Below are 12,425 nucleotides of genomic sequence, written 5' to 3' on the forward strand. Positions count from 1 at the left end.
AGGCGGGGCAGGGACTGTCAGCCTCTCTGTGGAGACGGAGCATCTAGGTTAAGCAAAGTTAGATGGTCAGTCAAGATTTCACCCCAAGGCAGGCACCCCCCACCCCACCCAGTGCTACCTACTGAGATGTATAAGTGCCCTGTACCAGAGGGGCATTGCCCAAGCATACGATTTTCTTGAAAAGAAAATCGGAAATAAAATGCTTCAAGGACAGAAGCTGGTGCAGAGGGATTGAGTTAGACGCTAGACTGTGTTCCCCAAGGAGGACTTGGGGCCAGCCGTTTTGGCCATCATGCTGGTCCTACCTGCCCAAAGGACTAGGACACAGACAACTCCGCAAGGGGGCAGGGCAGGAGGAAAAAATGGATGAGGTGAGGCGCAGCTCTTGGGGACAGGCCTGTCCGCAAGCTGAGTTCTCAGGAGGGAGGGGCTGAGAAAAGGCGGCCCCTGTCAGGAGGGTGGCGCTGCCCACTGGGGACACAGTTTCCTTCCACTTCTGCCTGGATTCGGGGTCCCACCTTCCTTCCGCTGCAGAGCCTCCCTCTCTGTGAGCAGCAGGCTGGGGCCACTCGGAGCTCAGCCTCTGGCTTTACCAGGCTTCACCTGGGCTCCACCCTAACAGTGACTGACCCCAGAGGAGGTGATCTAATCTTCTCACCTCAATTTCTCCTCATCTGCCAGTGCACAAGCATCCATTGATTAATTTACGTGATGAATGAATTGATCTCAAGGAAGGAAAAGGAGATCAAGCAGATAAAGCACGTAGTGTGGTGCCTAACACATATTAAGTGTTCACTAAAGGGTTAGCAATGGCTGTTATCATAATTTTCCAGGACTAAGTCAGAGTAGAAATCTGTAGAACTGTATTTAACATGACTATGTTAATTTCAAATTTTCTTAAAATTGATATTTAGAGAGGGAAGGAGAGGGAGAGAGAGAGGGAAACACCCATGTGAGAGCAAAACATCGATCAGCTGCCTCCTGCATGCCCCTACCAGGGATGGAGCCCTGACCAGAAATGGAAGTGGCAACCTTTTGATGCACGGGACGATGCCGAACCAATTGAGCCACACCGGCCAGGGTGACTATGTTAATTTTAATTAGTACAGGCAAAGAGATGCTAGTCCTATTGAACCCATGCTTTAATGTTGAACATTGATATTTCTTTCATGCAGGACTGTCACATTCTGAGAACACACTCACCATGACAGTCATTAGCAGGAGGTAAGGCCCAGAGTGGCCCGTCAGGTCCTTCCCTTCCAAGAAAGCCAGCTCATGCTCTGCAGACTTAGGAGTGAAACCACAGAGCTCTTCCTTTCTCACTTCTCATGTGGGTGGAGACACAGATGTCACCCTCTCAGAAACCCTCTGTGCAATTTCCTCTCAGAAACTAAAGCAGCCCGTTCCCCATCAGAGGTCATGCAAAACACATGCATGAAGTGCTCCAGCATCTGGGCAAGTTCTATATGAAACAAGTGTCAGCTGAGCCAGGGAGTGCCAGAAGGAGAAGCTGTTTTAAGGATAAGTGAACATGGATGAAGCATCTATTTCAAGACAGAGGTACCTTCAGAGTGACTGAGATGGAGAATTTGGTTTCTGGCGGGCAAATGCCAAATTGTGGTCATCAGGCACGCATGTGGATGCAGAGGAGGAAAGGAAGAGGTTAGGTGGACAGGCGAGAGCCGTGACATCAGGGAGGGTCAAGATCTGGGCCAGGTTCTAGCCTCACTCTTCATCATGCCAGGCCTGTTATCTTCTGCTCTTGGCACATCATTTGTCCTTCCATGGTGCCACATGAACGTGACATCAGAACAGTCTATGATGTTGGTAACAGGATTGTTCCAAGAGCATAAGCTCTGGAGACAAATGTGAACGCACAGAAACTTACACATGAAGAAGAGCTAAAACCTTAGAGGGGAAGTTCAGATTGGGGAAAATGTGACAATTGCTTATGACTGCAATTATCCTCCTCGATTGTTAGAGGTCAGAGTGATAGGCCATTTGGGGTTACTTGCCTTAACAAAATGAACAGTATCATCCAATACCAAGTGTCACCTGGCCCCTCAAGGACTGATTTGTTAAACCTAGGTTACATTAAGGTTGCACAAAAAAACAAGGGTTTCAGTTTTTGCTTCTGTTGAGTTCTAGTATTTTTACTCATAAGTAGTTGTGGTGGTTTTTATAAATGGCTTTTCAAGCATTTTTCAGGTTTCAGTTCTTACAAATGGCATCTGTCCCCTTTTGATGTCATCAGGCTCTTAAACATTTGCTTCTATAGTGATATATGTGAATGATGTAGTCAAGCCTTGCTCATGTTATAAGGAAAATCACTAAGTTCCTCAATGTTTTACTAATGTGTGGACATTTCCACGTCCTACAGAGCCATTGCAATGGCTCATCTCACAATAGTGATCTCAAAAAATAATATGATTTTGTATCTTCATCTTAATCAAAATATTGAATGGCAAATAATCATTTATAGAACGTCCATTTCCACTAAAGTTTACAACCCAAACAAATTGACATGAATTAAGTCATTGAAGTATTTACTGAGCACATACTATATGCTCAATGTTATGCTAGGCACCAGCTATCAAAGACATACTCCTTATGGTGGAGAGGCTCACAGCCTAGAGAGATGGGCTGTCGGAGGACTGAGGGATTCACTAGTCTTCAGACCTCAGTTGAGCATCTAATTTGGCCTCTCACAGCTACAGATGAGAAGACCTCGCCCAGGATGATCAGATTCTAGAGCTGCTTGTTTGACTCCACTCTGGCCTGGACCTGGGTCAGCAGCTCAGGGTTTAGCAGGTATGAATAAAGGAAAATTGCAGTGACCTCATTGAAAGGCCTGTAGTACAGTTATCATGCATCCTACATATCGTTAGCAGCCCGTAACAACCAAAGCTACTTGATCAACCAGAGCAGGTACTTGATTACCATATCACATTCATTATTGTCCCATCCTCCCAACAATCCTCACAATTCCATTTTACATAAGGGGAAACCAAGACTCAAGACTTCAGCAAAATCACCAGTCAGAATTTGAGGCTAGATCTTTTTAGCTCCAGAGTGAAGACACAACCATTACTTAGTTTTGTGGCATGATACCCACCTCCACCAGCTACACATTGAACCTTCAGAGGTCCTACTGCTTCTCACCCGATCTCTCTCTCTTTAGAAAGTGGCCCTTTGCCAAGGGCATGGATTGATCATGCTGGTCTTAGTGCACCTGCCATTTAAGAGTACGCAGGTTCTTCTAAGGCAGCAGTTCTCAACCTGTGGGTCGCAACCCCTTTGGCAGTCGAACGACCCTTTCACAGGGGTCGCCTAAGACCATCCTGCATATCAGATATTTACATTATGATTCATAACAGTAGCAACATTACAGTTATGAAGTAGCAACAAAAATAATTTTATGGTTGGGTCACAACATGAAGGAACTGTATTTAAAGGGCCAGAAGGTTGAGAACCACTGAATCTAAGGGTTCAAGAGTGGAGGTCAACCCGGTTATCTGCAGAGAGGCAGCTCCCTAAGCAGCTTCATAATGACTAACAGTGTTATGTTAGCACACTGGTATTCTCAATTTTACATAATCAGGTATTTTTGAAATAATTAACCATCAGGACCTTTACAATAACTGGGAGGCTGGGGATGGACTAGGCATTGAGGCCATTTTCCTAAAGGATTTGTGAGGACCACTGACAGGCACCTCTAAAGGTGGAACAGACACTCAAACCGAACAAGCAGAGACGATAGATTCAGCCCCAGAACCAACCACCTTCAGACCCGTCCCTCCCGTCAGCCAAGGAGGCCTAGAGTATAGACAGCAGAAATCATCCACAGACAACTTCCCCAAACATTTGCTTGTATAAATAATTTATTTCTGTTCACAGCATCATATAGGCATATAAAAGGGAGCGGGGACAGAAGAGGAAGGATGGATCAAGACAGAATTGTAGCAGTAGAAATGAAAACAGCCAGGAGACACAGTCCCAACACCATGACAGAGAATGGGGGAAGAGAATTGTTCTGAAACAAAGCTGGCCTCCCTGTATCTGTGAGAAAACGCTTCAAAAGTTCCTGTGGGGAGGCCCACTTTCTCCGTGTGGCACCCACTCATTCTCCCAAGGGCAGGAGGCATCCTAAATCACTGACCGCTAGGTCGGAGGGGACCTCTGGGCTGATGCCTCCAAGGTGATATGTTTGTTCAGAGATGAAATGGGCTATTATTAGGTCAAACATTATAGAAATCAACGGAGACTCTTAACTATTAGTTGAGACACCACAGGGTTTTTACTTTACTACACAATTACTAACAGCTGACTGCACCCTTGAAGTGTTGATAGTGCAAGAAAACAAAAATCACTTCGCATCATCTGTAAAGCATGGCAGGATTTGAACAGTGATCTGGAGCCTAAGAATGGTGAGCATGAGAAGGTTACAGTATTTGGCATCTGCAATGTCACAAAATAAATATATTATTCTCTCAATAGTGTGGAACTACCAAAATGTCAAAGTGCTTAAGAAATTGTTGCATGTGAAGAAAATAAAGAAGATGGATTTTTTTTTTAATAATTCTATACAGAGTCTTCAATGATGGGACCAGCCCATTTAGAAATCAGTGAATATGCTGTTGATATGTAAACTGAAACCTTGCAGGCTTTTCAACACTGCTTAGCTATATTTTCTCTACTGAGTTTCTACAAAAAGACCACCATTGGAGGGGTACCAGATACACCAACAAAGGAGAAAAGAAGATGGGCCTGCTAGGTTCCTTCTGTCAAAATATCTCATCTAAGAACTGGGTTTCAAGCAGGAAGCCAGGAATTCTACCTCTGGTTCGTAAATGAACTTTCTGAGTGCAATGGACAACAGGCATGACTGTATCATTTGACTAACTCACGTGTTCAAGCACGATCATGCCCCATTTCAATAGGCTTCCTTCGCAAATTAACTTATAACGGTGGGGGGAACACATAATTCTACCTGTGAACATGGATTCAAAGAGGAAATAAAAATCGAACAGTAAGCTTAAGTTTCCCTTCCGATACCGTGTCTCAGGGTAAAATAACAGCTTTTGCTAACCAAGACTCAGTCCTGATTATAAAAAAATTTATTTAAATTACCTTATTAAAAATATCTATTCTTTTACTTTATTTTCCAAAGCTTCTTCCAACTACACTGTCAAGTGCCGGGGCACAGGTGACCGTGACGTCACACGCTCGCTTTTTATCTCAAGCACCCACTGTGGTTCGCATTTGCTACGCAGGCCAGTTCCCACAAAGATGAATTAGGAAGAGCCTCATCCTGGTACTTTTCCTTCGCTTTTAAATCCATGCAGCAAGGTCAGCTTTTACAACAAGGTGGGGTTTTATTTTGTGGTGCATGACATGAAATACTCTAATGACACATTTTTAATAAAATTCCTAAACAAGATAGACCTCAATGAACCCAATTAGAAATTTGAACATCTCGCCACTTGCAGCGTAAAGGGATATAAAAGGGCAGAGCAAAGTCTTTTTTCCCTATGGTGAATACTTCTAAGGTGAACATTCATTTGTATAAGTTTATTTTTTTTTAACATGTCTGAAAACCAAAACCCATCATCAGGCGGTTAGTATGAGACATTCCTTGCAAAAAACCATCTTGCAATTCAGCACACATCTGCAGCTGGTGTGCTCACACAAACCAATCGGTAGGCTAAGAGAACTTAAGATTCCACACATATGGGTCTAGATATTTATATCAATGACATAGTACAGAGGGAGGTCCCTGTGTCCACACACACATCCATCCAGCATTTAATCCAGAGCCTGACCCTTTAAACACCTTTAGCTATCCTGCAAACAGTAAATGCATCATTTGCCACCACCTCCAACAGTTTCCACTTTATTTTATTTTTTTATTGGTCTCTTTGTGTGATAATGACCTACACATGGACAGGTCCAAACCATCTGGATGACGTCTGGTTCCAGGTGAAAAGCGGTTCTCGGCAAAACTGGTTCGGTAGCCACCACAAATCACCAGGAGAGGGGCATCTTCGGGGCCATCGGCCTAGGTTGGTGCGGCACCCCATGCCCTGGGGCTGTGTATTGTTCCAGGCAGTCCTCTGATAGCCCAAACCACCATCTCCTTTGGGCCCAGAGCAGGACAAGTGAAATTTCAACAGGGTCCTGCCCTGTGACATAACATTATCCGGCTTCCACCGCCCATGGATGCAAGGAGTGGTGGTTCCCCCAGCACCTCCCACTGCCAACATGCCCCCCACCCGGGGACACCCAGGGTTCTGGGAGTTGCATACCTCAGGTAACTCACAGGTGAGGGCGGGGCAGCCTGAACTTCTGGCCCTGCTGGAGTAGGAAGGAATCGCTTTTGTTTCTGATATCTGAGCCTTCCACATGGGCCAGGAGGGCAGCCGGCAGCCCAGGCACGTCCACTCCCCAGGGCGGCCTCCCACCCCATCAGGGAGCTCTGGCATTCAGACAAAAGGTCCCCTGAGCTGGGGGTGGGAGCAGGTGGAGGGCAGGCTGGCAAGTCAGCCTATACACCCAGGTTAAGTCAATAATCCTGCATCCGGGTGCAGAGATTCCATGTTAAAAATTCGAAGCATCGCTTTGGTTCGCTGTCTTTGTTCGCGGACGCGGGTTCTCGCACATCCATTCATTCCTGCCTGGCTCACTCGCTCACTCCCCCCTCGCTCCCGAGCGCGGCCGGGCACATTACCGCTTCTTCTTCTGCTTGAGGGACTTCCTGCGTTTCAGGATCATCTCGTAGAGCTTGTCCATGCCCTCGGTGAGGCCCTCGCCGATGATGGCGCACGCCGGCTGGACGTGGTAGGTGGTGGCCGGGATGAGCTCGTGCAGCGCCAGCTGCTTCTCGATCTCGGCCACCGGCAGCGACTTGGGCAGGTCCTGCTTGTTGGCGATGACCAGCAGCGGCGTGCCCTGGTTCTCGGCGAAATTTGGTCACCTTGTGCAGCTCCGTTTTGGCCTCCTCCAGCCGGTCCACGTCCACCGAGTCCACCACGTAGATGATGCCGTCCGTGCAGCGGCTGTAGGATTTCCACAGCGGCCGCAGCTTCTCCTGGCCGCCCACGTCCCAGAAGTGGCAGCTGATGCCCTTGGCGGTGCCGTTGCTCAGCTTGATCTTCTCCGTGTTGAAGCCGATGGTGGGCACCGTGTTCACGAACTCGTTGAACTTGAGCCGGTAGAGCACCGTGGTCTTGCCGGCCGAGTCCAAGCCCAGCATGACGATGTGCAGCGACTGGAAGGCCGAGATGTTGGAGGAGATGTTGCCCATGGCTCCTCGCTGCGGCGCCGGCCACTGCGGCTGCGGCGGGAGGGCGCCGCCCCCCGAGCGGTTAAGGGCCCGCCGCGGCCGGAGGCACCTGAGCTCCGCCCGCCGCCCTTCGCCGCGACCTGCCTGGCCTCCGGGGCGCACGGCTCGGCGCGCTCAGACGCCGCGGCCCCCAAGCCCGCGCCAGCCCGGCATCGCGTCTCCCTGGAGAGCTTTTGTCTCCTGCAAAGCGCCTCTGCTGCTGCGACGCGGGATGCTCGCGCCCGAAGCCCTCCTTCGGCCCCGGCTAGCTCTGTGTCTTCCTCGGGCCGCACCCCCACGCTCGGTCGCTGCCCGGCTCTCCGCGGCTGGCTCTCGGGGCTCCGGCAATCGCCTCTGCCCTGGGCGGCGCTGCGGGCCGCTCCCGCTCCCGCTCACGGGGCGCGCCTCGGAGGCGCAGGCGGGGGCGCGGGCTTCCCCGGGCGTCGCTGCCGCCTCTGTCCCCGCAGTCCCCGCGCTACCGCTGCCGCTGCCGCCGCAACCGCCGCCGCCGCCAGCCTGCAGCGGCGGGAGGGCGCCCGGCTCCGCCCCTCGTGGCCCCGCCCCCTGCGGCCCCGCCCCCGCCGCGGCCCGAGGTCGGTGTAGGCTTCTCCGCCCCCCGGGCCGTTTTCGCGCCCTTAGGAGCGTTGGGAATCGCCCTCGTGTCCCCCTCCCGTGCCGCGCCCAGACAATGGGCCCGGGAGCTGTCTCTTCCTCCAGGCCCGCTGACGCATCTTATAAAAATAGCTCCGGGCTCCCGGAACTCCCTGCCCCCCCAACCCCGGCCGGCGACTGCCCCGCGGGGCCATAGCCGGAGGGGGGGCGGCACCACCTGCTTCGGAGAGCGGGATCGGGGTTCCCGCTCTGCAGGCGCTGCCGCTGCCCGGAATCCGAAGTGAGGCAGCGGAGGGCAGCGTCCGCCCAGGGAGTGGGGAGCGCCCGGGGGTGGGGTGAGAGTGCCCCCTGGGGAATTAGGGCGGTAGGGTCAGGTCTCCAGCCCCCGGGAGAAGGGAAAGGAGGGCGCTGGCTTCAGTGAACCACCAGCCTGCACCCCGAGCGCGCCCCTGTACCCAGCCAGGTCACGTTTCCACTCGGACGCCCTTTGTCCGGGTCCCTGGTCTTCCCCAAGCCCTGGCTCGCTTTCCTGCCTGAGCTCCAGGGGGCTCCACCAGGCCACCGCGCACGGGAGGCCCCAGTCTGTGTCTAGGATGCCCGGAGGCCCAGCTTTTCCTGCCTGGCGGCAGGGCTGCGTGCAGAGGTCCAGCATTTGCACCATAGGCTGTGGTGGAGGTGGGGAGGTAGGTGGGGAGATAAGACGCTTGTCTCCAGATAACTCAGACAACTCACCATTCCAGACAGCCCCTTGGCTGCCTTATTTTGTTCCCACCAGCTATGCTGACATCCCAGGTCCAACGTTAACATCCCACCCTACTTTGAGAACTGAGACCCACCTGCCCACTGGGGAACCGTTCTTCCTGCACCTGGGGATTTAGACGCACTTGGCGGCTGAAACAAAGTAGGTCCATAGTTTGGAGGCCGTGGCACCAGAGGTTACAAACACCAATGTGGGTCCCTGGCTTCCAGCTCCCCTCACTCCAATTCAGCGGTTTTATTCCGGTTTGTGAACACCTAACAAATGCACATTCTCTCTGGATGCAGAGGAACCAGTGCGTTACGGGGAACACACAGACCTGAGGGAGGAGAGGCTGCCAGCAGGGGGAACAGTCACATCGGCTCATTCCCACTTATGAGCAGGGTTGAAAACGATAACCATTTAGGAGTAAACCCCCACATTTTATAGGCATGCTTTCCTTTACCGCCTCCTTCACAAGCCACGATAAGATACATGACGATAAGACAAATGGCTTTGTTGGTACTGAAACATGTGAGGAGACCACAGCTGTAGAAAACAGGACAAGCCATCCTGTCTTTGGAATTCCCGTGGGGGCAGCAGCCATTGCAGTCCTCCGCCCTCCAGAGTGGGTGCAGGGACGGGGAATGTAATGTCAGGGCTGGAAATAATGTCAGAGGATTATTCTGTCCAACCAGCCAGAGGAGGAAACCAGGGTCCAGCGCTGCTTTTCACGTTGCCAGGGTGGAACCTCGATGCAGAGGCCTGCCCCCAGCCCAGTGGTATTGGTGCCGAGGGCTGAGGGCCTGCCTGCTCTCTCTCTCTCACTTCACCCACATTCTAGATCAGGGGTGGGCAACCTTTTTGTGAGTGCGTGCCAAAACCAGCAAAATCTCTGACTCAAAATTCTTCTGCGTGCCAACCCTAATTTTTTGAGAACATATTATGCCTACTTGATATCTCTTAAGGTGTACGTATGTGAAGAACCTTGAAGAAATAATAAAATTCATTCGAGCGACAAAAACACAGTATATGATGATGAAAAATACATTTTTTAAAAATGTATACATGTACACTGATAGTCCGACAAAAAACTTTATGACTCTGTTTGATATTGTCAGTGGCACTTTTGCTGCTGCATCACTGATGACAGAGATTTTACATCAGGTTTATATTTCGTGACCTTCAGAGATACATGCACGAGCTACTACTTTCATCTGTCAGGCTACTCCTATTTTGAGACTTAACAAAATTCATCACTGAGAACAAAGATTCACAAGCGTATGTGGATGAAACCAAAACACTGGTCGGATCAAGGAAGGCAGGGAGAGTTAAGGCAGAGGCATAGAAATTGCTCTTCCCCTCTCTCGTCAATCCATGTCTATGGTCTTTAAGATAACTTGTTATGTAAAATTATTTATTTATCTAAGATGCACCTACACTGAATTTATCTGAAAAATAAAAAAGTCGATATTAAGAAAAAAATTGTAAATGGAAGATTATAAGAGAGGGTTTCGCGTGCCAGCAAAAGTTACTGGCATGCCATGTTTGGCATGCGTGCCAGGGGTTGCCCACCCCTGCTCTAGGTTAATTTAATGGGAAGTGAAGTTGTAAGCAACCTGAATTAAGTGGCAAAAGACAGAAATTCAACTCCAAATGAGTTGGACAAGCATGCAAGTGTATTCACTGGCAGATTTGAAAAGTTCATGATTCAGGCATGGCTGGATCCAGGAGCTCAAACGAAGTCTTTAGACCAGACGTCTCTTCATTTCTTTTGTTGCCCTTCGTATTGATTTGTTTTCCTACTGGCATCCCTGGACTCACATCCTCAGTTTATATCCTAGAGGAAAAAAGTTCTATCTCTTTCCCATTAACTGTGACAAAAGCCAGAGGACACATCCCTTTGGCCTTCCTGGCCCACCCCTGGATCAAGCATTACTGTCCAGAAGGATGGCACACATGGATAGGTGTGGCCCAGGGACACGGACTGGGGAGGGGTGGTTCCCAAAGAAAAATCAGGCATCTGTCCCCAAAAGGCAAATGGTCGTGAGCAAGCAAGAAGAAATGTCGGTGTAATTTATAATGAGGTCATTTTTGTTATTGGGAACCGTGGAAGACAGAAGTTTGTGTTTTTGTAGTGATTTTCTTTGCTTTTTTCAAGGCCTGCCCCATTGATAGCACCTCCTCATTAGAGCGTTTCTCCTTCCTCTTTCCTCTGTGCCCCAGGCAGGGCCACTGCTGGGTGGTAGTCCGAGATGGGACTTTGATGAGTAGCCTGGAACCTGGGCATTGGCAAAGGCACAGATCAGACGGGGACCCTTTTGGCCTGGCTCCCACAAATGATCTTAACATAGGGCTCCTTTCCCTCACTTGCCTCCATCCCCGGTCAGGTCTTGTTTTTGTTTTAAGGGTAGTAGGAGGGAAACGTTTTAGTAAAACACCTGACATGTTTTCCTGGTGCTGTACTAACAACTGCCAACAGTGGTTTTCACTGCAGCTCCCACATTTTGCTCCCCCGCGGTGGGGTTTAGCAATCCAAGCGCTACCTATTGTCCAGTAGAAAAAGCAGAGTCACAGACATTAATAGAGCCTCCCAGAGCAGAGCCATTCAACAGCAACTCACCGTAACTGAATGGCAACCACTCTGCATTCTAATTTCACTCACCAGGTGATATGTTGGTTTTACAGTTGATAATTTAACTTCCTAGTATTTCCCATAAAAATGTCATTTGGCTCAGTCAACTTTCAACTATGAATTGCAATGAGAAACACTGGAGTGATGAAAAGGAAAGTCATGTTTACCTCTCTGTCAGAAATGCAAGGCCCGCTGAGAACCTCTTTCTACGTGGACTTAGCATCATGGCTGATGGTCTGGGCTCTGTCGACAGACTGGGTGGGTGCCTTGTGGTTCTCACCACATTCTAGTCATGTGGCAATACCCAGCTCAGTATTTCTCAAACTTCCCATTTTCAAAATGTACCTAACACATGTGGTGGTTGTGACGAACAAATGACATAATACGTGTAAAGTGTTGGGCACAGTGCCCGGCACACAGTAAGTGCTCAATAAACGTTGGCTTTGATAACTGCAAAGAAACCACTTTGATACTGTAGTACGTAGTCACATGAGTAGTGATGCCCCCTCCCAGTTGGCATGTGTTCCACGGAGTGGAAAATATTGGCTGCGTGTGCTACTTTCTTCATTTTAATTAATCCGAAGACATTCCTCAAAGAGTAATGTGTGCTGTGTCTTGCCTGAGATGAATTTCACTTCCAGCAGCAGCAATATTTCAGCTCCTCTCCCTTCTCTTCGGCATCAAGATGACTTTACACCCAGAAAAGAACTCAATTAGTTTGAGTTAAACAGAATGCAATTGGATCCTGAAATATTATCTTTTTCCCCCCCTTTAAGGGCTTAGAAATAAAGTGTGCCGCCTATTGAAGTGAATTTTGAGTGTTATCTAGTGAACAGAGCAATGTATCCCATGGTTATTATCTTTGAGTTATTAAGGCTAATAAGATGCAAAGGTGAGCGTCCCATCCACAGGTGAATGTGGATAAGGATACAGATCAGAACTGGGCATGCGAGTCCACCAGCACGCATACAAGGAGAGAGATTATTTGCGCTTTCTGATTGGCTCCCTGGGTTCAGGTCCACTGCCCCTGTGCTTAGCTGTTATAATACAGGAGTGCCCTCTACTGAGCTTCTTATATAATGGATGAAGGCCTTTACAGGGGTGAGTTTGCCTAGTGAATG

General features: G+C 49.4%; 1 protein-coding gene across 1 annotated transcript; it reads right to left on the bottom strand.

Annotated features, from left to right (window-relative positions):
- Positions 1-3,859: 3,859 nt before the first annotated feature.
- ARL4C (ADP ribosylation factor like GTPase 4C) lies at positions 3,860-7,818 on the bottom strand. Its single transcript, XM_014464031.2, is given in 2 exon segments — positions 3,860-6,963; positions 6,965-7,818. Coding segments are annotated over 2 exon segments (579 nt in total). The 5' UTR covers positions 7,304-7,818; the 3' UTR covers positions 3,860-6,723.
- Between the last annotated feature and the right edge of the window lie 4,607 nt (positions 7,819-12,425).

This window comes from Myotis lucifugus, unplaced genomic scaffold (assembly GCF_000147115.1).
Source record: "Myotis lucifugus unplaced genomic scaffold, Myoluc2.0 scaffold_3, whole genome shotgun sequence".
Taxonomy (NCBI): Eukaryota; Metazoa; Chordata; class Mammalia; order Chiroptera; family Vespertilionidae; genus Myotis; species Myotis lucifugus.